The sequence below is a fragment of the Carcharodon carcharias genome, chromosome 32 (assembly GCF_017639515.1).
Source record: "Carcharodon carcharias isolate sCarCar2 chromosome 32, sCarCar2.pri, whole genome shotgun sequence".
In the NCBI taxonomy this organism is placed as follows: domain Eukaryota; kingdom Metazoa; phylum Chordata; class Chondrichthyes; order Lamniformes; family Lamnidae; genus Carcharodon; species Carcharodon carcharias.
In genome coordinates, this window is record NC_054498.1 from 19,798,155 (window position 1) to 19,825,410 (window position 27,256).

Sequence of the window (27,256 nt, forward strand, 5' to 3'; positions counted from 1 at the left end):
TCACAGCAAGACCACAAGGATGGCTTGTTCTAGAAACACCTGAACTAGCGTTGCTTGATCCACTAGGGAATCACGGGTTTTGTGGGGACAGACACGAAAATGGAATTAAGGACACAAGCAGATCAGCCATGATTTAACTGAATAGCACAGCAGATGAGAGGGGCTGAATTGCCTACTCCTAGTTCTTTTGTCCTCATGGTGAGGTCAACACTAATACAGTAAGAATAGCATTCCATGGACCAGTACTGATCTGTCACCTTTGTGTACCAAATACATTAACAATGTTAGACAGATCAGTGCAGTTTAAATCCTTTGCATCCTTTGACATTAAGAATAGGCAGGTATTAGTGATCATTCAGTCACTCTCACTGATAAAAATTAAACAAGCCTCTGTATACAAAGCTTTTCTCATTTGAGATGAAATGGTCTTGCATTTATAGAAGCCTTTACAGGTCCTCAGAATGCCCCAAGAAAACTTTACAGCCAATTATTAAGTCCTTTTAAAATAAAATGACTGCTGTAGTGTTGCTAATGTGTGACAGCTTATCTTGGGGAAATATTCTAAGTTGACGTGGTTGGAACAAGCAGAGAAAGGAGTGGAAGAGAACTAGAAAGCTTCTTTATTTATGAGTTTTACAATTGAAGAGTTGGACCCATCCCATTTTATGATAAGTTTCCATTATCACGGTAATGTAAAAGAGTCTCAGAGAACCATGCGCTCCTACAATTCTGACCTTGTGCATACCCCATTTTCTTTGCCCCACCAGTGGCGGCAGTGCCTTCAGACACCTGGCCCTGAACTCTAAATTCCCCATCTAAACTTCTCCGTGCCCTCTCCTTTAACATTTTCTTTAAAACATCATCTTTGACTGAGCTTTGGTCAACACTCCTAATATCCTTCTTTAGCCCTGTGTCAATCTGAGTCTAACTACACCCCTATGAAACTCCTTGGGACATGTTACTACATTAATGGTGCTACATAAATGCAGTCGTTGTTGCTTATGAAGCAACTTAAGGAAGAGACTGCCCAAGAAAGTAATGGAGGGACTTACATTTACTCAGTGAGGGATGCCAGATTGCATCACCATCGATCAGATTTTGATTCACGTTAGCATTTGACTCGCACCCAAACATTGTGGAATGAGCACAACTGATCTGCAGTTCAGATCTGTGGAGAAGGTAACAGATCACACAACAGTTCAGAAGTACCGAATAATCCAAATCACAATTCAACTCAGGAATCTGAGTTTTCATGCCACTGAGTATGGGAAGCAAAGAAATGTTACATTGGGAACCATGAAGAATATGAGAGTATCTCAGGTATGAAGTAAAAACTTTACACAGCACAGGACTTACAATTTACCAAAAATCACTAAGTCCCAAATAAGACAGTGAGAATGCACAGAAGGAACAAGTCCAAGTGACAATTCCTTTTTTTCAAAAAGGCAAGGATCAGCAGAATCCATAATGAGCCAGCTGGCTGGGAGCTCATGTTTTTACAGACAGCCCCAGTTTGCAGCTTCAGGGAAACAGATCACAGGAGACAGAAAACACCACAACTTTTACCAAACCAAGTCAATTCAGGGCTTTGTAAAGCAGTGCTTCTCGCATGTCTTTCATTGCAACAAAGAACTTCGTAAATATTAAAATCAACAATGTGTGCTTTAAAGAGCATCATCTAGTCTGTTGAAGGTGTTTCTGAGTGAAACACACAAGGACCAAATCGCTCTGATAAAATATTTCAATGAGCACACAGATTGTAATTTAGGGATACTTAAGCCACTTGCATCGGGTCTGCTGATGTCCTTTTCAAAATAGGAGACTATATCCAGTAAACCAGATGAGGCAAGTTACAGGATTGGCTATATCTCCTGCCGTATTCCTTCCTTATTTCACACTCGCCTCGGATTTTGAGGAATTCTGGAGACCTTCCAATTCAGTTTGTTGGGTTTCCCAGTTCATCACCATCCCAGGGTGCTTTTCCAGTGAGGGTGGGATGTCCTGATTTACTACTTTTCCAGTCTTCCCTCATAGCTCAGACCCTAACATTAGGGATCAGCCCAATGGTTCCACTTTGCAGTGACCTGCAGCACTCTAAAGTCGACAAGGCCCAACCCCAACAGAGCTTTATACAATTTAATCAAGATTGCCTGTCTTATATCCTGCTATTTTGGCTATAGTGTTTAAACAGTGTTCTGTATGTTGACTGCTGCTCTGCACTGGTCGGACATGTTTTGTGTTGAAATCTACTGATCCCTAGATCTCTTTAGGTTTGCCCTTAACTATTGTAACACTATTCATGTGGCATGTGTGTCAGTTATTTTCCCTCAAATGAAGTACTCTACACTTGTTTGCATTAAATGTCATCTGCCACGGTCTGGCCCACATCTTTATTTTGTTCAACTCATTACGCAATTTGAGTCACTTTTTCAGATTCCACTGCTTCTCGCAGCTTGGTTTAATCACAAGAGTAAAGAAAAAGTAGACCATCAGAGAACATTGCATAACACAGCCCTGGTTATAACCCCACTCCCAGTGGCTTGGGCTTGTTGCTACTATATTACACTAGTTGAAAAGTATTTTTCTGCTCAGCATTTCATTCTTTAAGCTGCTGAGCAACTGGGTCATACATATGCAATTGTTTGACGATTGATAATTTAAATAGCTGGGTAGCGCATCAAAGAGAAAAGGCATAGCCAATTATTCCTCAAGTATTGACATATAATAGAACAAGTCAAACATTGGGCTGAATCATGATATTACAAGAGCTATTATAATCCTAATGCAATTTTTGTGAATACATAATTAAATCAAGTGTCCCACACTGGCGAAATGTACTTGCTTCCAATAAAGGATCCAGGAAAAAGTTATTAGAGGAACCTCAGTAATGAATATCCAGCTGCAGCAATTACACAGAACTACATGCCCCTCTTTGGTGTATCCTTTAAAATGTGACTTGTGTTATCATCCATAATCATCTACCTCAACTCCATCTTCCTGTACTATCGCCGTTTCCTTTATTGCCCAAGAATCTATTGACCCGAGCCTTGAACTTGCTCAATGGCTGAGCATTCACAACCCTCTGAGTGAAGAAATGGGGAAAGAAATTAGAAAAAGAATGCAGCGAGGGAGAAAATGTGAAGGTGAATGGAATAAAAGAACAGCCCCATAAAGTGAAGCAAGAAATAAACAGTCGCTTGGTAGTACAGAATGTGAATATGAACAAGAACAATTGTTTGCTGTGTATCATGCAAACTCGCTAAAGGGCCAAAGACTGCCATTTTTATAGCTGAAAAGTGCCCTATCTTAAATTACCTTAGAAGGGCAAAGTATTTAAAAAATTTGAACAGATTAAGCAAGCCATTTCACGCTGCTGTGCAGTGGCTACCTGAGTGGTATTTTCTACTAAGACGATGCTGTCATCAATCCAAAAAGAAGTTTTGCCTACCACACAACTGAGTCACGTCATGTATGAATTTCAGTGTCAGTGTGATGCCAGGTATGTAGGCCATACATCCTAATGATTAGCTGATTGAATCAAACAGCGTGTTCCTTCAGTTGTTCATAATAAGCAGAGTACAGTCCATACTCAACCAGCCCAAGCTTGCAAAACCCATAACAAAATGCCTGTTAGATGTGATTCCACAATTGGGCAGCACTTGCTGAATAATCTTGAGTGTCTTAATAGCTACACTAACAACCAATTTATGATCAATTGAGCTTGTAATGTGGCTCATTTACGCTTGCTAGAAACTATATACATTCATATTCAGGGACCTGTTCTCTGCAAACAAAAGGAATCTGTTCAAGCCTTGTGCCTTATTTGAATTACCCAGGAGCTTATCGTTTCCCGTTGCTTTCTCCATGGCAACGCCTAAGCCAGATTTGACTTGCTAGCCAATCAGCACCCTTTTCTCCTGCAGTATAAATTGTCGTTAATGTTTGAAGTCTGGCATTCTTGTATTTGTCCTGATGAGTGCAAGGTGAAAAGTCTCACTTTTTAGCAATATATAAGGGAGTAGTTAGTTGGGACTGGAGTTTGTTTTTTCAATAACCCAAGTGTTGAACCCAGTGCCGTAGGATTGTATGCTGCAACTATGTGGTTTCATCATCTTGGTGTGTACTGCACCAGAAGGATGTAGCTGACCTACTAACGTGGGTGAGTAGGAGGCTTGCAATGACCTCTAAAATGGCCCAACAACTACTACATTGTAAAAACAAGTTGCCAGCGCTCAAACAGGACAAGAATGGGCAATAATTATGGTTTTTGTCAGTAACGCTTACATGATGAGGACAAATTGCAAAAAATACTGGGCTACTTCCTCTTCATCTTCAGGTAATCCCAAACAAAACTAGAGGTTATTTCAACAGCTCAAATTTTCTCCTACTATGTGGTCATGTTAGATACAATAACCATCACTGCACTGTGACAGAAAATATTTACATCTAAATGGTAAATGATCGAGTTGGAGATTAAAAAACACAGATTGAGGTTGAGACAACCCCAATGCTTTGCCTATAGAAGACTTTACCAACAATGGCTTTACATTTTTTAAAAATTGGCTGCTGCTTAAGACTCCCTCTGTCACATTAGTTGCATTAAATAGGGACATGTGACAAAGGAAAGAGCCAGCTGGTCCATGAAGATTATAACCAATCTCATCTGACACTACCTGCTTACATCATTAAACTCAACCCCGCCCCCTCTCCAGGGAAAGGTGAAAAAAGGAAGGTCTTAGACCAAATGAGGAACAGCTCTGAGAAATTCCTATTTGACCTGCACAAGTGGTAAAGTAAGTTCCCGAAGACCCTGGTGACTGATTTCCTCCCTCCCCACCATTAACCCTGTTGCCTTCGATTGCGATGTCACACACACAGGAATTTGATCAGCTCTCGACAGTGTTGTAAATGCTGCCAGTGCCTACACTATTACTAAATTCAGCAGTTGGGAAATGAAGACTACTAGTGTGTCCTAGAGTCTGTAATAAACATGCAATGACCACAGAGCATCAGGAAAACTAATTAAAAACCAATGCTGCAGGCAGCTTTTTAACATTACAGAAATATTTGAGGACAAAACTTCAGAATTAAAATTCAGCCCTAAACCTGCCTTTTTAGCTAACTACAATGCAGTGAAGCAAAACCATTAAAACAAAGCACTTCGCCCCTCCTCTTCTGAATGTATTGACTCCTTACTGAGATAGAATCGCATAGACACTAACTATCCCTCAGTTCCTTAATTAAGTGACCATTCTTCATGTGAACCTTGATAATGAATGATAGCTGGCCCTTTGACCGCTGGGGGCATCGCCGCCTTGTCTGATCCTGCTCTCACCCACACTCCTAGCAGGACTCACAGAACAGGTAGACACTTGAACACAGCTTGATGTTCACCTTCCTAATCTATGCCCTCTTAGTCAATTGTAAAGCCCTTGTAGCTGTGGTTGCAATCAGTTAACTGAGCCAAGGCTAAGAATCACCCCTGGAGCCTACTGGCTCAGCTACTCACTGAATCTGGGGAGACCTATATAAGATTCATTTCAACAAGAATTCAGCTGCAAAAGAATTCAGCAACATTAAAATTAGCAAACATTAGAGTTTTTAAAAATTATTCATTCATGAGATGTGAGCTTCACTGGCTGGGCCAGCATTTATTGTCCATCCCTAGGTGCGCTTGAGAAGGTGATGGTGAGCTGCCTTCTTGAAACACTGCAGTCCATGTGGTGTAGGTACACCCACAGTGCTGTTGGGAAGGGAGTTCCAGTGACACTGAAGGAACGGCGAAATATTTTCAAGTCAGGATGGTGGGTGACTTGGAGGGGAACCTCCAGGTGGTGGTGTTCCCATGTATCTGCTACTCTTGTCCTTCTAGATGGTAGAGGTCATGGGTTTGGAAGATGCTGTCTAAAGAGCCTTGGTGAATTCCTGAAGGACATCTTGTAGATGGTACACACTGCTGCTACTGTGTGTCGGCGGTGGAGGGAGTGAATGTTTGTGGATATGATGCTAATCAAGCGGGCTGCCTTGTCCTGGACGGTGTCAAGCTTCTTGAGTGTCGTGGGAGCTGCACCAATCCAGGCAAGTGGAGAGTATTCCAATACACTCCTGACTTGTGCCTTGTAGATGGTAGACAGGTTTTAGGGATTCAGGAGGTGAGTTATTTGTTGCAGAATTCCTAGCCTCCTAGTCTGAGACATTGCACTGAAATATACTGAAGTATACTTACAAATTTGTATCTCATCAGGTGACCAGGAGCAGTGAAATTCCAGCCGGGGACAATCTTATAAATCGTTTGTATTAGCAAAAGGGGGACCAAATCTCTGGGATAAATCTGGTATCAGTTCTGTTGGACCAGCATCCAAATCAGCAAACAGCAGCTAAAAGGGTAATTCTTGGTCAATGTAAAGATTGGCATTGTTGCTGGTGATTAAGTATCACCTGATAACACTCAACCATCCCTACCATTACTTCGCTGACAATCCAGAGAAGGCTGATAGGGCGCTAATTGGATGGTTTGGATTTGTTCTGCTTTTTGTAGACAGGACATCCTTGGGCAATTTTCCACTTCGTCAGGTATGTGCCAGTGTCACAGCTGTACTGGAACAGCTTGGCTGGGGTGTGGCTGGTTCTTCAGCAGTACAGCTGGGATGCTGTCAGAATCCAGGGCCTTTGCTGTATCCTATACACTCAGCTGATCTTTATTTCATGTGGAGTAAAGCAAATTGGCTGAAGACTGGCACCTGTGATGGTAGGAATGGAGTTGTCAAACCATGGTGTCATGGGATGTCAGAATAGCCGGCTCTTGGTCTTACATTAGTAATACACAGACAAACCCTGGGAATTCTTTATTTACTACTTCTGGAAAGTCACATTCCATGTTTTGGAAATGAGAGAGATCAATGGAGAAAATATGAAGCTGCACTCGGCCCATTTCTCAACACACCTGGAAAATATGTCATGACCATCAACTAAACTTTTTTGCTCCTTAGGAAAGAGTTCAGCCGTTTTTGTCCCTTATTAGAAAACTTATTGGCGAGACTTTGCTAACGACAGCAGAGGGAGGAGTGGGGAGAGGCTACAGGTTCCGCAAAGGAGCAAAGATTAGAACCAAGAGGCTGGAGCAAATGAGGAAGAGAGAGTGCAAGGACAAGAGGAAGGTTTTCCAAAGTCCTATTTTGCTCATCAAGTTCTAGTGCCTCTATTTCTAGCGGTGTCAGAATGAAACCCAATTTCAAAACATATCAAACTGGCACTTCCTCTGAGACTGAAAGATTCATGACATGGACTCAGCTTTCATCAGAGGTATTTCTTATAGTGGTCAAAGTTCACACACAGTCCTGTCAAGGATTGTCAAAGCAAATAAAGTAGATAAGAATTGCTTAGCATATATATCAAAATGATTGTAAAACAACAACTTTTACTTGTATAGTACCTTTAACATAGTAAAGCATCCCAAGCAACTTCACAGGAAACTTGTCAAACAAAATTGGACAAGCTACATAAGGAGATGTTGTGCAGATGATCAAAAGCTTGGTCAAAATAATAGTTTTTAAAAGCATCTTGGAGGAAAGTGAGATGATTTAGGGAAGGAATTCCAGAACTTATGGATTGGCAGTTAAAGGCACGGCCACCAGTGACATTAAAATCAGGGATGCTCTAGAGGCCAGAATTGGAGGAGCACAGGTCAGACTGCTGTTGGGCTAGGGGATAGGGAGGGGTAAGGCTAGAGAGATTTTAAAATAGCAATGACAATTTTTAAATCTGAGGCACTGCTCAACCAGGAGTCGGTCCATGAAAGCAAAATACTGTGGATGCTGAAAATCTGAAATAAAACCAGAAAATGCTGGAAAAACTCAGGAGGTCTGGCAGCAACTGTGGAGAGTGAAATAGTTAATGTTTAGAGTCCATACGACTTGAAAAGAAGAGTCTGAAGAATCATACGGACTCAATGTTAACACGGTTTCTCTTTCAACAGATGCTGCCAGACCGGAGTTTTTCCAGCATTTTTTGTTTTAATTTCGGGAGTCAATGCACGGGACCTCAGTTTTAAAATTGTCACTGTTGTTTTCAAATCTCTCTATAGCCTCACCCCTCCCCATCTCCTAGCCCTACAGCCCTCTAATCTGAGCTCCTCCAATTCTGGCCTCTAGAGCATCTCTGATTTTAATCACATTTGTTTGGCTTAGGACGTGGGTAGCAGCGACTTCAAGTTTATAGAGGGTAGATGTGGCCAGCCAGCTAGCAGCGCGTTGAAATAGTGAAGTCTAGAGGTAACAAAAACATTAATGAATACTTCAGATGAGCTGAGGCAGAGGTATTAATTGGGGACTCTGTGCCCATATAGGAGTGGTCTGAAAGAGTCCCCAATTAATACCCACCACCTAAATACAATTAATGCCCAACTGATACACAAATAAGCTTACATGAAAGTAGAGATCCAATGGCTATAAACTTGCAACCATTTCCAAATCAATATGCCTGGTACCAGGTCAACTGGACAATGGGGAAAGGCAGCAACAGTAGCAGAGCTGGTGAGAAACAGGAAGGGCAGAAGACAGGTAAAAGCGTGAATGCAGACAGATCACAACACTTGCTGGGTCGGTGATATCACAGTTTATAGCAATAGCTCTTCTGCTGTGAGCTGAGCAGCTCTGACCAAATGGGATCACCTTACAAAGAAAAACAGAGCCTGAATTCTGATCAAAACCAGGCACAGCAACAGAGAAAACAAAATCCTTCCTGGCTAGTTTCCAATCCCAGTCTGAATCTGTTGGCAATCCCAGTGTCTGCTTCAGGCAGCCCCAATCCCATTTCTCAATTCTAAACCAAACACTTAACTTTACAATGCAATGAGTTTCGAGCTGTCCAGCAAAAGATGAACAGTGTTAACTGTTGTTTAACTTAATTGAAATGGCTTAGGCTGCAGATCAATTGTGTCTTGGACCAATTTTATAGCCTGGGGTGGTACTGTTACTTGGGTTTCCTGACTTTTCTATCAAGGTTCGAAAGGTGGTTTAATATAAAAGCAAAATACTGTAGATACTGGAAATCCAAAATAAAAACAAATAATGCTTTAAAAACTCTGCAGGTCTGGTAGCATCCGTGGAGAGAAAAAGAGAGTTAGCATTTCAAGATGACTTCTTCAGAAGCAGACTGGAAAATTTAACTCTGTTTCTCTCTCTGCAGATGCTGCCAGATCTGCTGAGTTGTGGTTTGCTGATTAGTGCCAGTAATACTCAGTGTGGAGAGTAAAAGTAAGCGAGTCAATCACAAGTATCGTCACAGACAAGTCTCTTCTGTTCTTATCTAATGCCCACAAGAAGATTTCTAGCAGACGTCACTGCATATCAACCAAGTGTGCAAATCCTGGCTGATTCTTACATCCATAGGCCAGGAATGCTGAGGCCTACAGGAACAGCCCTAGCATTGGTTCATTATTTACTGCTTTAACCAACTGACCTTTAGGGCGAGTACACAGAAAATCCCAACGTTATTTGGGTGCTAAACTGGATGAACAAAGATTAACAATTTCTGTAAAGCAGCTCTCAAAATATGGCTTAGATGTTTAACTTTGAGAAGATTATCGCTATGAGAGGGTAATCCAGTTGATCCAGAGTAGGGGGATTTGGAAAAGCCACTGAAAGAAAGGTTAACGCTAATGAAATGGCCAGCACATTGTCAACTTCAGTAATGGACAGAGAAAAAAATGCCGGGCCTGGAAAAAACGTAACCAGTGGAGTTCCACAGCACTTTGTCCTGGGACTGCTGCTGCTTCGAGATATGAGAGTACAGGAAAATCTCTATTATCAGGCATGCTCCAGAGTGGGAGGTGCCAGTTAATCAAATATGCTGGTTATCTAAAACATAAGGTTAAATTCCACGTTTTCATCCAATCAGAGAAGCTCCAGGCTGATCACGCGGGTGTTGAGGTCCATGAGGGGTGCGGTAGCAGCAAATTCAGTGAGCGGTGTGGAGGGAACATGGTGCTTCGGAACAGCAGGAGGCTGGGGCTGCAGCGAGGACAGGCTGCCGATAACAATTACTGGTGGGTTTGACATCTCCAGTCAAAAAAAAAGACCCAACCCCAGAATTCCAGTTAATAGAGAATTCTGGTTGGTAGAGTGCCGGATAACAAACTATATTATGGAGTAGAGTATCTGCATTGTTAATAAATTTACTGACAACAAAAAGCTATAATGTGAGGCTAACAAGTAGAAAGGGGATTGATTATCTTAAGAGATTTGGACCAATTAATGCAGATGGACTAAGGTCTGGTCGATGTAAGGCACTGCATAGAGAAAGGAACAGTAAATGTCCATCTCCACTGACCCTGTTACTATTTTCACTGTTCCACATATAAATCAGATTCTGATTTTCCTCAGGGTGATCCCAGCCAGTGTGGCAGCGAGGGTGCTACAATCACCTTCGACAACCCTGGGTGACGGGGGGAAAGAATGGTAATCCCATCTTCCTCTATTCTAAATATCTGCCATCTATCAGTTCTCCATAATAAGAAGCTGATTAGTTTAACACTCATTTTCTGATTAGGGTATCAACAGGACTGCTGGCAAACACCGTCACATGGTGGTGAGGCAAAGCAAATCTAACTTCACACACGCACTAGACGAAAACAGTATAACCAGTTTCAGCTGTTAGCTGGCCCAGTACTTGCACCGATATAAAACAGATCAGTTTAGAGGAAGCTGCTAAATGGAATCTGCTCTTGAATAAACATCTACCTTTCTGTGCAAACCAAATCAAAGGCATTAATATCCCAAAATAAAAGCAAAATACTGCGGATGCTGGAAATCTGAAACAAAAACAAAAGCAGCTGGAAAAACTCAGCAGGTCTGACAGCATCTGCGGAGAGGAAGACAGTTAACGTTGAGTCCGTAGGACTCTTCTGATGTTTTTGCTTGGCATTAATATTCCAATGTTTTCCTTTGGTTTTTGACCAGCTTGGACCTGAGGCTTTGCTACAAGTCTGGACTATTCTTGCAGCCATTAAATAATTGGTAGCTTTTCAAATATCTTAAATTAGAAACAAATGTGGTCTGGAAACAGATGTCTGCAGTTCAGAACTCTCAAATGGCAACCCCTCCATCTTTGCAAAGGAGGGCAATCTGCCAGATCAAATAGAACAGCGCAAGATCACAAGCTAGTCTTAACGGTTGCATGCACAATTGTCCTCAGCAAGGCAAAACTGCAAATCTGCCCTTGGCTCCCCAAGTTTCCATGTCATGAAGCCAAGTTACAATATTTAATCTTCAACCCACTACCCTGCCAAATGCACTGAAAATTCATCCAAACCTGAGCCTGTAGGGTCATGGAAACTCTACATAGTATGGTTCTTAACTAGATCACTAAAAAGTGTGTATATTACATGCTTTAAAAGGAGTGCACAAGGTCAACACTGAAGTAGTGAATCAGGAACAGTTTGAAAAGGCCACTTTTACAACAGATAAAGATCATAGTCTAAACCCAAAACACCATCAGAGCAAAAATGATCCCATCTTGAGGTTGGACAATGTCTCTTTCCATCCACACAGCAGCATGGGCGATGGTATCAAATTAAGGGCACAAGCTGCAACACCCTATGGTTACTGTTGGAGGATGTGACTGTTTTATGGCATTTGGCAGGGTAGTGGGCTGAAGATTAAATATTGTAACTTGGCTTCATGACATGGAAACTTGGGGAACCAAGGGCAGATCTTCAGTTTTGCCTTGCTGAGTGCTTTAAAAGAATTTACATACCTTTTATGTCATAAAGGCTGGGTGGGTTGCCACTATGCTTCACCAAATGCTCACATTTAAAAGATTGTTTTTAATTAATTGACCCTTTTATCATGATTACACATTGAGTCGTCTAGACCAGCTTGACCTATGAATCATTTGAACAGTCACATTAAGAATAGTTTTACCCTTTTCTTTTTCCGATTATTATTTTATAAGCACAAGGCAATCTTCTCTCAGGTTCCTCCACTGCAAACTGCCCTTGAAAATCAAAAGCAACTCACTAGCTTTCTTTAGCCCTCCTTCAGTAAAAGCCACGCTAGCTTGTAAATTTAGAGGCTTCACCAAATACTAACACGAGTGCAATTTCATGTCCAGTCGTCCTGCAGCCCAGTAAATAACTATGCACATGTGCAAAGCAATGATTTGGTGTTGCCAGCCTGATGACTCAGTGGATAAATGATGTGTACACAAAAACTGGAAAGGTTCCTGGTTCAAATTTTTGTTATTGTTGAGTGAACTAAACAACTAACAGTGTCCCCAAGCTAAGAAGGGAAAAAAAAAACATCTGCTCACATCTTAATTCATATCAAGCCTTGTTCAACTATCAGTCCTGTGCTTGGAAACCTATATTTATTCAGTTTACCAATGCCTCGATTTTAAAATTCCCATCCTTAATCTCTATCCCTCCTTGGCCTCCACCCTCCCCATTGTATAACCTCCACTAACCATACAAACCCCCAGGATCTTCTGCTCCTCCAATTCTGGCATCTTGCACATTTCCTTAGACGGAAGTGGGATGGGGAAAAGAATTTTGAAGCACCTAAATGCAAAACTCTCAGTTTGGTTTTCTTTGGCTTCTAAAATATGTACTTTAAAATTGGAAGAGCAGAATTACTCAAAACAGATTTCCATCGATTAGCTGCTTGACTGACGTGTTTCAACAGCATCCTCCAAAGCTTTAATGTTTCCATGCAAAGGGACTTCTCTCTTTCGCTAGAAAAGCTGTATCGAATCACATTTCACAGCAAAACGGTGGAAAGTCCATTCATTAAATGTACATTCATGAAATTAATGCATCACTTTTGAGGAGATGAAATGTTTTAGTTAGAAATCTTGAGAGAAAGAGTAAATACAAAACATCTATAAGAAACTGTCACCACTTAACATTCAGCACTCAAAGTTGCCACCTTACAAACAGATAATGGCTTCCTTTACAACACATCCTGTTGCAGTTGTGGTTTTGTTGATCACATTTCCTGAAGCATCCGTAAACAAATTGCTCCAGTATTTAGCAAATAACTTTGTCCATTACAGAAAAAGGACTTCAAGGAATATTGCCCATTTGTGCATTCCTGAATGCATTTCTTCTGAGACTGGGTAGCAACAATATGCTGCCTCCCTTTCCAGATAAGTTTGAACATTTGAATCTAGGACACTAAGTTTACATATTTACCATAAACTGGCAATCTCACTTAGAATGTACAAACATAAGAAATAGGAGGAGTAGGCCATTCGACCCCTCAAGCCTGTTCCGCCATTCAGTAAGATCACGGTTGATCTGATGTGAACTAACTGCACTTTCCTGCCTTTCCCTATAACCCTTGATTCCCTTGCCAATCAAAATCTGTCCAACTCAGCCTTGAATATATTTATTGACCCAGCCTCCACTGCTGGCTAGGGGGAGAGAATTCCAAACACTAATGACAGTCAGAGAAGAAAATCCTCCTCATTTCTGTCTTATATGAGGCATCCCTTATTTTGAAACTGTGCCCCCCTAGTTCTAGACTTCCCCATGAGAGACACTATTAGGATGATTGTTGAGAAAGTAGAAAATTCACATTGACTTGAAGCTCAAATGATTACCCATAACCAAAGTAAATACTTTGGAGTACTTACAAGCATACGTACGAAATAAGAGAAGTAGGTCATTCGGCACCTTGAGCCTGCTCCGCCATTCAATAAGATCATGGTTGATCTGTTTGTGTTTCAAATTCCACATTCCCATCTACCCCCATAACCTTTGATTCCCTTGCCTAAGAGAACCTATCTACCTCTACCTTAAAAATATTCAATGGCTCCATTACCTTTGGAGGCAGAATTCCAAAGTCGCACAACCCTCAAAAAAAATTCTTCTCATCTCTGTTCCAAAAGGGCAACCTCTAACTTTAAAACAGTGTCCCCAGCTCAGGACTCACCCACCAGAGGAAATATCCTTTCCACGTCTACCTTGTCACAGAATCTCAATGTTAATGGCACAGGAGGCGGCCATTTGGCCCATCGTGTCTGCACCAGCTCTCCAAATGAGCACTATGAACTAGTGCCATTGCCCTGCCTTTCCCCATACCCCTGCACATCGTTTCTGTTCAAATAATCATCTAATGCCCTCTTGAATGCCTCGATTGAACTTGCCTTCACCACACTTCCAAGCAGTTCATTCCAGACCCAAACCACTCATTGTGTGAAAAGTTTTTTCTCAAGTCACATTTGCTCCTTTTGCAAATCACTTTAAATCCGTGCCCCCTCGTTCTTGATCCTTTTAAGAGCGGGAACAGCTTCTCCTTATCCACTCTATCCAGTCCCCTCATCATTATGAACATCTCTATCAAATCTCCTCTTAGCCAATACCATACAAGATTTTATATACTTCAATCAAGTCACCCCTCACTTTTCAAAACTCCAATGGAAACAAGCCCAGTCTATCTAAGTTTTCCTCATAAGACAATCTGCTCATTCCAGGTATCAATCTAGTAAACCTCTTCTGAATCGCCTCCAACATAGTTACATCCTTCCTTAAACAAGAAAACCAAAACTGCACACATTATTCAATGTGGTCTCACCAATGCCCTGTATAATTGAAGCATAACATCCTTACTTTTATGTTCAATTCCTCTCATAATAAAGGATAGCATTCCATTAGCCTTAATTACTCACTGTACCTGCATACTAACCTTTTGTTGCTCATGCACTAGATACACCTAGAACCCTCTGCACCTCAGAATTCTGCAATCGTTCTCTATTTAAGTAATACTCTGCTTTTTTATTCTTCCTATCAAAGCGAACAACTTCACATTTTCCTACATGTCAGATTTTTGCCTACTCACTCAACTTACCTGTTCCATCTGTAACCTCCTTATGTCCTCTTCACAACATACATTCCTACCCATCTTGTGTCATCTGCAAATTTAGCTACCGTGCCTTTACTTCCCTCAACTAAGTCATTGATATAAATTGCAGGCCCCAGCACAGACCCCTGCTGGTCTCCTCCCATCATATCCTGACAATCAGAAAAAGACCCATTTATGCATATTTTGTTTTCTGCTAGCCAGCCAGCCAATCTTCTATCCACGCTAATATGTTACCCTTACATCATGTGCTTTTATTTTTCGCAATAACCTGTGATGTGACACCTTATGAAATGACTTCTGGAAATCCAAGTACAACACGTCTACAGGCTCCCCTTTATCCACAACTCCTTCAAAGAACTCCATTAAATTGATTAAACATGATTTCCCTTTCACATGCTGACTCTTCCTGATTACCTTGAATTTTTCTAAGTGCCCAGCTATAACCTCCTTAATGATAGATTCTAGCACCTTCCCCATGACAGACATCAAGCTAACTGGCCTATAGTTTCCTGTTTTCTGCCTCCCTCCCTTCTCGAATAGAGGGGTCACATTTGCTATTTTCCAGTCCAATGTAACCTTTCCAGAATCTAGGCAATTCTGGAAAATTAACACCAATGCATCTACTACCTCATTAGCCACCTCTTTTAACATCCTAGGGTGTTAACATCCATCAGGACCCAGAAACTGGTCAGCCCGCAGCTCCATCAGTTTGCTCAGTACCATTTACCTAGTGATTGTAATTTCACCAAGATCCTCTTTTCCCTCCACCTCCTTACTTACAGCTATTACTGGAATGTTTTTTGTATCTTCTATAGTGAAGACAGAAGCAAAATATTTGCTCATTTTGTCTGCCATTTCCTTATTATCTACTATTAACTCGTCATTGTCACTCTCTACAGGACCAATGCTCAACTCTCTTCCTTTTCAAATACCTGTAGAAACTCTTACTACCCATGGAGTCATGGAGGTCTACAGCACAGAAACAGTCCCTTCAGCCCATCGAGTCTGTGCCAGTCAAACAAGTACCTAACTATTCTAATCCCATTTTCCAGGACTAGGCCTATGGCCTTGTATACCATGGCATCGCAAGTGCACATCCAAATACTTCTTAAATATTATGAGGGTTTCTGCCTCTACCACCATTCCAGGCAGTGGGTTCCAGATTCCCATCACCCTCTGGGTGAAAAAATTCTTCCTCACATCCGTTCTAAATCTCCTGCCCTGTACCTTAAATCTATACCCCCTGGTTATTGATCCCTCCACCAAGGGGAAAAGTTCCTTCCTGTCCACCCTATCTATGCCCCTTGTAATTTTATACACCTCAATCATGTCCTCCCTCAATCTTCTCTGCTCCAGGGAAAATAACCGCAGTCTATCCAATCTCTCCCCGTAACTAAAACTCTCTAGCCTAGGCAACATCTGGTAAATCTCCTCTGCACTCTCTCTAGTGCAATCACATCCTTTGTATAATGTGGATTCCAAAACTCTAGCTGTGGCCTAACCAGCGTTTTATACAGTTCCAGCATAACTTCCCTGCTCTTCTAACCATTTTTACATTTCTAACTAGCCTCCTCTCTTAATTTATTTCTCCTGATTAACCTTTTCGTCATTCCCTGCCATTCTTTATATTCTGACCAATCATCTGGCCTGTCACTCATCTTTGTGCAGCTATATGCTTTTTCCTTAAGTTTGATACTTTCCTTAACTTTTTTAGTTAAGCTTGGATGGTGGTACACCCCTTAGTGTTTTTTTTTATAGTAGGAATATACTTATTCTGAGTATTCTGAAATATCCCCTTAGTCTGCCACTGCTTCTCTATTCAACTATCCTCTAGACTCATATCCCAGTTCACTTTTTTTATTCATTCACAGGATATGGGCTTTGCTGGCTGGGCCAGCATTTATTGCCCATCCCTTGTTGCCCTTGAGAAGGTGGTGGTGACCTGCCTTCTTAAATTGCTGCTGTCCATGTGGTGTAGGTACACCCACAGTGCTGTTAGGAAGGGGCTTCCAGGATACTGACCCAGCGACAGTGAAAGAAGGGTGATATATTTCTAGGTCAGGATGGTGAGTGACTTGGAGGGGAACTTCCAAGTGGTGGTGTTCCCATCTATCTGCTGCCCTTGTCCTTCTAGATGGTACAGGTCGTGAGTTTGGAAGGTGCTGGCGAAGGAACCTTGGTGAATTCCTACAGTGCATTTTGTAGATGGTACACACTGCTGCTACTGTGCATTGGTGGTGGAGGGAGTGAATGTTTGTAGATACGGTGCCAATCAAGCAGACTGCTTTGTCTTGGACAGTGTCAAGCTTCGAGTGTTGCGGGAAATGCATTCATCCAGGCAAGTGGGGAGTATTGCGTCAGACTCCTGACTTGTACCTGGTTGATGGTAAACAGGCTTTGGAGAGTCAGGTGAGTTACCTGTCGCACGATTCCTAGCCTCTGACCTGCTCTTGTAGCCACAGTATTTTTATGGTTAGTCCAGTTCAGTTTCTGGTCAATGGTAACCCCCAGGATGTAGACAGTGGGGGATTCAGTGATGGTAAATGCCATTGAACATCAAATGGCGATGGCTGGATTCTCTCTTGTTGGAGGTGGTCATTGCCTGACACTAGTGTTGCATGAATGTTACTTACCACTTATCAGCCCAAGCCTGGATATTGTCCAGGTCTTGCTGCATTTGGACATGGACTGCTTCAATATCTGAACTGCTTCCATGATGCTGAACATTGTGAAATTATCAGTGAACATCCCCACTTCTGACCTTATGATGGAAGGAAGGTCACTGATGAAGCAAATGAAGATGGTTGGCCTGGGGACACTACCCGAGGAACTCCTGCAGTGATGTCCTGGAGTTGAGATGATTGACCTCCAACAACCACAACCATCTTTCTTTGTGCTAGGTATGACTCCAGCTAACGGAGAGCTTTCCCCCCGATTCCCATTGACTCCAGTTTTACTAGGGCTCCTTGATGCCACACTTGAGGGCAGTCACTCTCACCTCACCTCAGGAGTTCAGCTCTTTTGTCCATTTTTGAAACAAGGCTGTAATGAGGTCAGGAGCTGAGTGGCCCTGGCTGAATCCAAACTGGGTGTCAGTGATCAGGTTATTGCTAAGAAAGTGCCGCTTCAGTTACCTCAGCTTTCATGCCAACATAGTTATCCTCTTTTAAGTTTAAAATACTAGTCTTAGACCGACTCATGAACCCCATATCATGGGGAGACAGTGGCATAATGGTATTGTCACTGGGCTGGTATTCTAGTGACCCAGCGTAATGCTCTGGGGACCCGGGTTTGAATCCCACCATGGCAGATAATGGAATTTGAAATCAATAAAAATCTGGAATTAAAAGTCTGAGGATGACCATGAAACCACTGTAGATTGTTGTAAAACCCATCTGGTTTACTAATGCCCTCTAGGGAAGGAAATCTGCTGTTCTTAGCTGGTCTGTCCTACATGTGACTCCAGACCCACAGCAATGTGGTCGACTCTTAAAATGCCCTCTGAACAAGGGCAATTAGGGATGGGAGATAAATGCTGGCCTAGCCAGCGACACCCACATCCCATGAATGAATAATAAAACTCTTCTCCCTTTCAAACCGGATTTCAAACAAACCCCCAATATTTATTCTTGTATACTTTGTCCTACATTGTGATTACTGGTAGGGGGCCTGTAGATCACTCCCACAAGTGACTCCTTTCCCTGACTATTCCTCATCTCCACACAACTCGATTCTACATCCTGATCTCCTGAACCAAGATCATCTCTAACTAATACCATCCTTAATAGCACTACCCCTCCATCCTTACCTACTTTCCTGTTGTTCTTGAAAGTCATATAACCCTCAACATTCAGGACCCAATCCTTGTCATCCTGCAGCCATGTCTTCGTAATGCTATCAGATCATATTTATTTACTTCAAGAATCTTGTCTTTATCTTCTCTCATTTCAGTGGATCTTTGGGAGCTTTTAACTCTTTTGGGTACAAACCCGTTTCCATCTGTTTATTCAGATGAAGTTACATTGTTTCATAGTTTGCCACTGTGAGATTTGAACTCTTGATCTTGGGGTTACAAGCCCAGTACCATAACTACTTGGCTATTTAGGCCAAGCCATTATTTACTTCAATGTGCGCTATCAATTAACTTACTTTGTTATGAATGATACGTGCAGATACAGAGCCTTTGTTTTATCTTTTTATTTGACTGTTGGTGTATTCTTAGGTTTTTTTCTCTGTCCCTTCCTACCCCTATCATTTTTTGACTCCCATTTCCCATGTTACTATTTTGCTCTCTTGCTTGAATCTACCCCTTGATTTACTACATCTACCCAAGCACGATCCCCTCACCAGCCTTGTTTAGTTTAAAGTCCTCTCTACTTCCCTAATTATGTGACTCGCTAGAACACTAGTCCCAGCATGGTTCAGGCATAGGCCATCCCAACAGTACTGCCCCCATTCTCCCCAGTACTGATGCCGGTGCCCCACAAACCGGAACCCACTTCTCCCACGCCAGTCTTTCAACCACACGGTCATTTCCCTAATCTTATTTGCCCTCCGCCAATTTGCATGGGTCTCAGGTTATAATCCAGAGATTATTACTTTAGAGGTTCTGTTTCTTAATTTGGCACCTAGTAGAGAAAAAAATGACTGCAAAACTGACTTCTTGTACTTGAGCAGAGAATACTTGGTGATACAAGGCACCAACAACAATGGAAGGCAAAACTGAAACAAGATTTTCTGCAGATCGAACATCCTGACCTTGATGAGCACAAACTCCCCAACTAGGATACATCTCTTTATTCTAATTTTAAAAAGCAATTTTAATGTTGTTACATTCAGCCTTCATTATAGAGTTCTCTTCTCCATTCCAACTTTGCAGGCTGCTGGATACGTTAATAAGACACACGTAAGACCAATGTGGTCCAGATGAGTTTTCCAATCGTTTGAAGAAACTTCTCAGTCAGATTTGGTGGCTTTATTTTTGTTACCGTGCCTCAATAGGTTACTCCCCTGAGCAAGCTGAAAGTTGTGCATTTGCATCCCATTCAAAGGACCTGAGCACACAATTCAGGCTGATATTCCAGTGCAGTAATGAAGGAATGCGCCATCCTTCAGCTGAGTAGTTAAATGCCATTTTGCTCAGGTGGATGGCAAAGATCCCATGCAGCTAGTTAGGGAAGAGTAGGCAGCTCTACCACTATTCTTCAAATCAACCAACACCAAACTGGTCATTCATCAAAATGCCAATTGTGGATCTGGGTGTTCAAAATGGCTGACACATTTGTTCACAATGATGGACCCAAGAAAGATAGATTAGAGAATTCTGTAAGTGGTAAGAATCTTGGAGCTCTGGAGGAGCAGAGAGAATTGTGTGCACAAGTACAGAAATCACTGAAGCTTAAGGGTAGTGGAAATCTGGAACTCTCTCCCTCAAGACAACATTGAGGCTGGGGAACCTAATAAAAATGTCAAAAGTAGATTGATAAAATTTGTTACGCAAGAGTATTAAGGAATACGGAACTAAAACAGATAAATAGAACTGATCTATAGATCCGTCATAATTTAATTATATGGCGCAACAGACTTGAGGTTAAATGGCCTCCTCCTATTCCTATTCCAGTCATCACATTCACTGAAATATTTTGTGAAGCTTTGAGAAAAAAAAGCTGCTAAATAAATGCAAGCCTATATATTATCTGTTTACTATCTTTTAAATCCTGTCTGGTGATGGATTAGAAACAAACACTGTTTATGGCATCTTGAGATTGCACAATAGCCCTAGTTTCTCGCCAACAGCTTCAGAGTTGACCCTTTTTCCATTTTAGAAATCATTTTCGCATTATGTGCAGAGTGTTAACCTGATGATTAAGAGACTGAATGATTCTAAATAACTATACTTTTGGTCAGTGCAGTAGTTATTACACTAGCACACGGTATTACTCTTCTAGATAACTTCTCCAGCTCCAAAGACTCATACGGACTTGAAACGTTAACTTTATTTCCCTTTCCACAATGCTGCCAGACCTGCTCAGTTTTCCAGCGCTTCCTGTTTTTATTTCATCACTCCTCTGGGACCTGGCTTCAAATCTGCAGACTGTTAGAATCTAAGTTTCCCTTCATCTCATGGCCCCAACAATTCTTTGTGAATGGAATATGGACAGCCGTCGTCTCAGTTCTTAGTGGAAACAGGGATACAATACAAAAATTAAACGGTATCATATTGAGAACAGCAATACTGCAAGTTAGTGAGCAGTTCCACTTGAAAGTGTCAATTCTATACAATTAATTTTATATCATATTCACTTCTAATACAAGAACTGGCCTTTAATCCCAGAAAAGCAGGCACAGAGGGCAGGACATTCCCATTGGCGAGAGGGGGTGGGGCCCACGTGCCGACACGTAAAATGACGCGGGATGACATCGGACAGAACTCCCGGCATCATCCTGCCCCATTTAAATTTTCAGGTCGGCAGGGGTGCAGCAAAATCAGCTGTGCGCCCACTGACCCGTCAATGGCCAATTGAGGCCACTGACAGTCATTAAAGTAATTAATGGACCTGCCCGTCCAATCTTAAGGTTGGCGGGCAAGCCAGGCGCCCTGGCAGGCATTAGAAAAAGCATGAAACCTCATCCAAGGGCAGGATGGGGTTTCATGTAAGTTTTTAAAAATTTAATTAAAGTTTCTTTAAAAATTATGGACATGTCAAGGAATTTTTTTTCCTATTTTTAATATTTTTGACGGTAGAGGCGATCTCCTTGAGCAGCACTTAGCCTCAGGGAGATGAGTACGCTCTTTCATGTGCATGCGCCAAAGAGCGCACTCTCGGGTTTAGGGGCCCGTACAGGGAGTGCATAGTGCTTCTGTGTGGATGTCACGCTGGGTAGGCCTTAATTGGCCCACCCATGTAAAATGTTGCTGCGCCCCCAATTGGGGGCGCCGATCAGAGGCGCGCATTCGCCCCCGACGGGGGGAAAATCCTGCCCAGAAACTAAGATATTAAGCTGAAGATGCAGGTATTAATTTAGCTGTAATTGAGTTATAGGTATATCTGTTAGAAACAAAAATGCAGCAATTTCATCTTGTCAAAAGTAAATAAATGTATCTCAGCCAAAGCTGAACAGGTTTTAAAAAACTGAAAGTGGGGAATTCTACATTTCTGCAAAATCCCCAGAACAAGCCGTAAAGCAGCTCTAACAAAATCCAGTGTGCATTTCTCCAATCCAGATCCAGTAGCAGTAACATGGTTTAGAAGACTTGATATAACGATAAACAGTTGGTGACTGGGATGGGTAAAGAAGAGTGTGAAGAGGTAGGAAGAGTTGCTCTGATCATTTGGCCAAATACTGGCATTAAACTCCAAGGGGAAGGCTGCTCAACTCACTTGCTCCTGTTCCCTCCAGCTATGCCACCCTCTCTGTCAGTTCTCCCCCACCCTCCACAACCCATCTAAATGCTCTCAAAAGATTCCAGAGTTTTGCCTCCACGAGTTTACTGGAAGGCCATTCTCAAAGCATTAAATCAATTTACATAAAATGCTTCCAATTGGCAACCCCAAACTAGCCTACCAGTTTGCACCCATGTCCTTGTCCTGCAGTTGTGTTTAACTAAGAATAAAAGTCCTGCATTTTCTAGCCTACCCTCATAACAAAGGCTCAAAAATCTTCTATTTATAAAAAAGACATGTTCAGGCACTTTACGTAAAGATGTATTATTTGGTAGACACAATCCAACTGCCTTCAGGTTGAACTAAATTTCTATCCAAAAATTATTAATGTCACACAGTGAGAATCATATAAAGGTGGTACATTCATAATGGAAACTTTGAGGAATGCATACATATATATAAATAAGTGTGTGTGGGGTACCGGGTGGTGATTGATATTACTGGGTCTAAAGTAGCAAAAGGCTTCATTCATGAGCATTTCTATCCAAACAACAGGAAGCACACACAATTAATTTGAAGAGATACTTGAGATGGGTTGAAGGGATTTACTGACTTGATGAATCTACTTTGTTTTGACATCACTAGCCTACCTATCCAATCATTTAGCTATTAGATTCACCCCTAAAAAACTGTCCTCTGGAAATGTTAATTTTTTTTTAAAAAGTTAGTAATAAACAATCTTGGCTGGATGAGTATAGATCCAAACAACACTCAAGAAGCTCAACACCTTCCAGGACAAAGCAGCCCGCTTAATTGGCACCCCATCCACCACCTTACACATTAACTCCCTCTACCACTGACGTACAATGGCAGCAGTGTGAACCATCTACAAGATGCATAGCAGCAACTCAACAAGGCTCTGTCGATAGACCTCTACCAACATATTGGACTGACAGATACCTTCCAAATTATTTTTCCAATATTTAAACTTGGCTAGTTGAAAAAGCCAAAGAAAGATTTTTTTCCTCCACTCAAACACAACAGATCACCCAGCAGGGCAGTCAACGTTGAGCTTTCTTCATTAATTAATTTAATTTTTGGATGCTGCATGTATGTATACAGCCAGTTATTCAACTTGTAGTTCATTACAAATAGGCAAGTCCAAACTCTTAGGAGAAATTGAGAACAAAACAGAAGCCAGATCACCTGATATTTTCAGTGAATCAGCCTCTGGCTGCAGTTACAAGCAGGAAGGAAACATTCATTAAAACGAGTAGCAATGGAGATTGGTGACACCACATTAAGGTAATTGTTTACTCTGTGCTAGTGAGACAATTAGATGAATTTACTACCAACTTGCCAGCTGTGAAGTGCTCAATATACACAAAGCTTCTTTACTGTACGTCATTTCATCATAAACTGAACTATAATCATTTTAAAATGTAATTAAGCATAGACATGTTCCAACAGGGTTACAGATTATTTGGACCCATAGCAATTCAGTATCCTGTTCACTGAAGCATCATTGTTATCCGTAGTTTTACAGCACAGGCAGTGGCCAGACAACAAATATTGACAAAACTGATTCATTCCATTGAGCATTTTACCTAATCAAGTATAGAAAGGAAAACCTTTCAGGAATGTGCTGCCTACACTGGAATACTGAGAGATAATGATCCCACTTTCTTTCCTTGCTTTCATCAATGCTTGATTTGAGGGGAGAAACTTACTTTATGGACAGATGACTTGTATTTATATAGTGCCTTTCACAACCACAGGACTCCCTAAAGCACTTTACAGCAAATGAAGTACTTTTGAAGACTAATTGCCGTTGTAATGCAGGAAACACAGCAGCCAATTTGTACACAGCAAGCTCCCATAAAAAGCAATATGATAACAGCCAGGTAATTTTTTTTTTTGTGATACTGATCGAGGGATAAATATTGGCCAGGACACAGGGGATAAACATCTGGCTCTTTTTTGAAATCATAACGTGAGATCTTTGACATACCGAGAGGGCAGGTAGGGGCCTTGGTTTAACACCTCCGACAGTGCAGGACTTCCTAATTGCTGCAGTGAAGTACCGAGCTTTGATTTTTGTGCTTATGGTCTGGAGTGGGACTTGAACCCACAACCTTCTGACTCAGAGGCAAGACTGTTACCAATTGAGGCGGTGCCACATGCCTCTGTTACAGCTGTAAACCTTTCATAGATGAGAAGCGCTTGCGTGATGTGGGCTAAGAGCAGATTTCAGCTAAATCTTTGGGACTCCGTTGTTTTAAAAGTGGAAAAAGGAAACTAGACAAGGGTCCAAAACTGGCTTTCGGAATGGCATCTGCCTCCTAAAAGCAGTATTGTACTATAACAGAATTCCACGTCAGCACTCCCAACTAGACATTCCTGCAGGAAGAGGCCAAGAAAGGGAAGAATGGAAAGGTGCATTTTTAACCAAGAAAAGGCCAATTGTGGTCTCAGCTACACTAATTTCCCCCACTGTGTACAAAAAAATCTATTAAGAATAATTGTAGAATTGACATTTTGTTTTTATAACATAATGGGATTTGTTTTTTAAGAATTGGGCAGGGGAAAGGGAACACAAATGAAAATTCATAGTTCCCTTAAAATTATAAATAACTAGATCTAATCACACACAAACAGCTCTAATCAACCAGCCCAGTGGAGACCATTTGTAGGTTCATTATGCAGTACAGGAAACACTCAGCTTTTAAGTAGGCCAAGAAACCTGATTTTATCTTAGAAAAAATGTTGGCACAATTTACCTTCCAGTTCCTCTTTACAATCTTCCTCTATTTAAAAATCTTTGTGCCTATGCAACATATAAAACAACTAAGATTTTGTTCTGGCAGTGGCGACTGTACTTTCATTCAAACCAACTACCCAAGTAGCTCAGCAGCTGTGCATATACAGGTCTGTAGTCTCGATATTTTAAACTTTGATGTGAAAGAGGAACCTCTGCACAGGTTTTATCCTCTTTGTAACAGACTTAAAACCCAAGTGCAGAAGGTGCTGTACCATTGAGGCTTTGGATCCATGATTCCCCCCACAAGAAGGCTGGAATCTCAATGTAGCTGAATTAATGAAGAAATGTGGTATCCCGTGGGGAAGGTTGTGAAGAGTCACAGAGTGGAAACCTCACAACAACTTAGCTGCCAAATTACACTGCTGTGGGGGAAAATAACTTATTTTGCTTTTAAAAGACTTATTAGGACAGCTGAAAATTTCTCTTAAAATTTTTGCGAATCACTTTTGAACGTGCAATACACAGTATGGGTTGGTTACCAGAACTTAAAACTCACTTTCGGGAAGAATTAAATTTGTAGGTTCACTCATGGTTCTGTGTTTACCTAAAGAATTGAACCCTTCATCTCCAGTCTGATCGCAGTTGTGGACCTCAGCTTCTACAGTGATCCTCAGAACTGTGGGTTGGAAGGGGAGGGGAGAGGAAAAAAAACAGCCAGGGCTCCTCTTGCTAATCTCCACCCAGAAATTTAAGAAAGTGTATACTTGCACTGGGGACTGAACAGCAAAGGTTCACTAAATTGGTCTCTGGGATGAGGGAGCTGTCCTATGATGAGAGGCTGAGTAAATTGGGCTCATATTTAGAAGAATGAGGGGGCAATCTCATTGAAACCTACAAAATTCTGAAGGGGCTTGACAGGGTAGGCGCTGAGAGGTTGTTTCCATCGGCCGGGGAATCTAAAATACGGGTACAGTCTCAGGATAAGGGGCCGATCATTTAGGGCTGGGATGAGGAGAAATTACTTCACTCAAAGGGTTGTGAATCTTTGGGATTCTCTACCCCAAAGGGTGGAGGATGCTCCATCATTGAATATACTTAAGGCTGGGATAGACAAATTTTTGCTCTCTCAGGGAATTAAGGGATATGGGGAGCGGGCAGGAGTTGAGGCTCAAGGTCGGCTACGATCATATTGAATGGCAGAGTAAGCTCGATGGACCATGTGGTCTACTTCTGCTCCTGTTTCTTGTATTCTATAAATGCTTGAGTCAGAGCAACTAGGGAGATCATCGGATTTTCTCTTGCCTCCCGCTCAAAATAGCTTGTCAAAGCTCGAGGCTCATAAATAAGTAATACTGGTTACAGTAACTGATGGTGGGTATTTTTTTGCAATTTGTTTTTACAAATCAACCTTATTTTAAAAATCCTGAATGATCTGTGTACAAAACACTTCATACTGAGCATGAATTACTCACATTTTCTAACATAGAAACAAATAACAAATCTGTGGTCAAACTGACCTTTTCAGGACTTACCTACATCTTTAGCAACTAGACCAGTAGTTGCATCAGGGAGTGGGGGTGATACTTGATTGTCCCTTGCTCTAGCAATGTAGTTATTACTAAACTCCCACCTTTTCTGCTGCAACTGCTGTAGCCAGTATCGCATTGCTTGTGTATTGGGAGCCTGTTACAATGAAAAACAAAGTCAAAGAATGCTTTTAAACAGATAGAATATACTTGTGCACTAAAGTCCCTCCCCCTCTTTATGCTGTAGCAACTATAAGGAGGTACAGATAAAGTCAGGCACTCTGACCCAGCCACTCTCAATGACCAAGTGGCTGGTTTAAGGTCAATATTTGCAAAGGTTCTGAATCAAGCAATCTGCCCTGGCATGGTGTGTGGTCCATGAGATTGATAAATGGCAGGAATGAGAAAAGGACCAAAAGACTCAAACCAATCTTTCCAGTATAGCAGTCAAAGCAAATTCCTGACCTGAGTGTTTTCAATATTTGTCTTAAATCAGTGATAGATTCCATAGTTGGCCACTTTTACCTCAGATAAACACAAATATTTGATACGTTTTAGAATCTACCAGCTTTCTTGAAGTATGACACAATCATAAAACATCCAGAGCGCTGAGATACAGATCAGCCACAATTTGAGTTCAACTGACTCAGAAGATCTGGGTTCAGATCCAGATACCAGACAGTCCTAAGTGGAGGCTGCAACTCTGAATCTGGCTTTACATGC

At 41.6% G+C, this 27,256-nt stretch overlaps 1 protein-coding gene across 3 annotated transcripts in view; it reads right to left on the reverse strand.

Moving 5' to 3' along the window:
• The window catches only part of tbc1d2b (TBC1 domain family, member 2B), a 136,066-nt gene that overhangs the window by 67,949 nt on the left and 40,861 nt on the right, over positions 1–27,256 (reverse strand). For all 3 annotated transcript variants that reach the window (XM_041178441.1, XM_041178440.1, XM_041178442.1), the window contains one exon: positions 26,540–26,690. In XM_041178441.1, the coding sequence (XP_041034375.1) occupies positions 26,540–26,690 (151 nt within the window). The remainder of the gene's footprint in view (positions 1–26,539; positions 26,691–27,256) is intronic.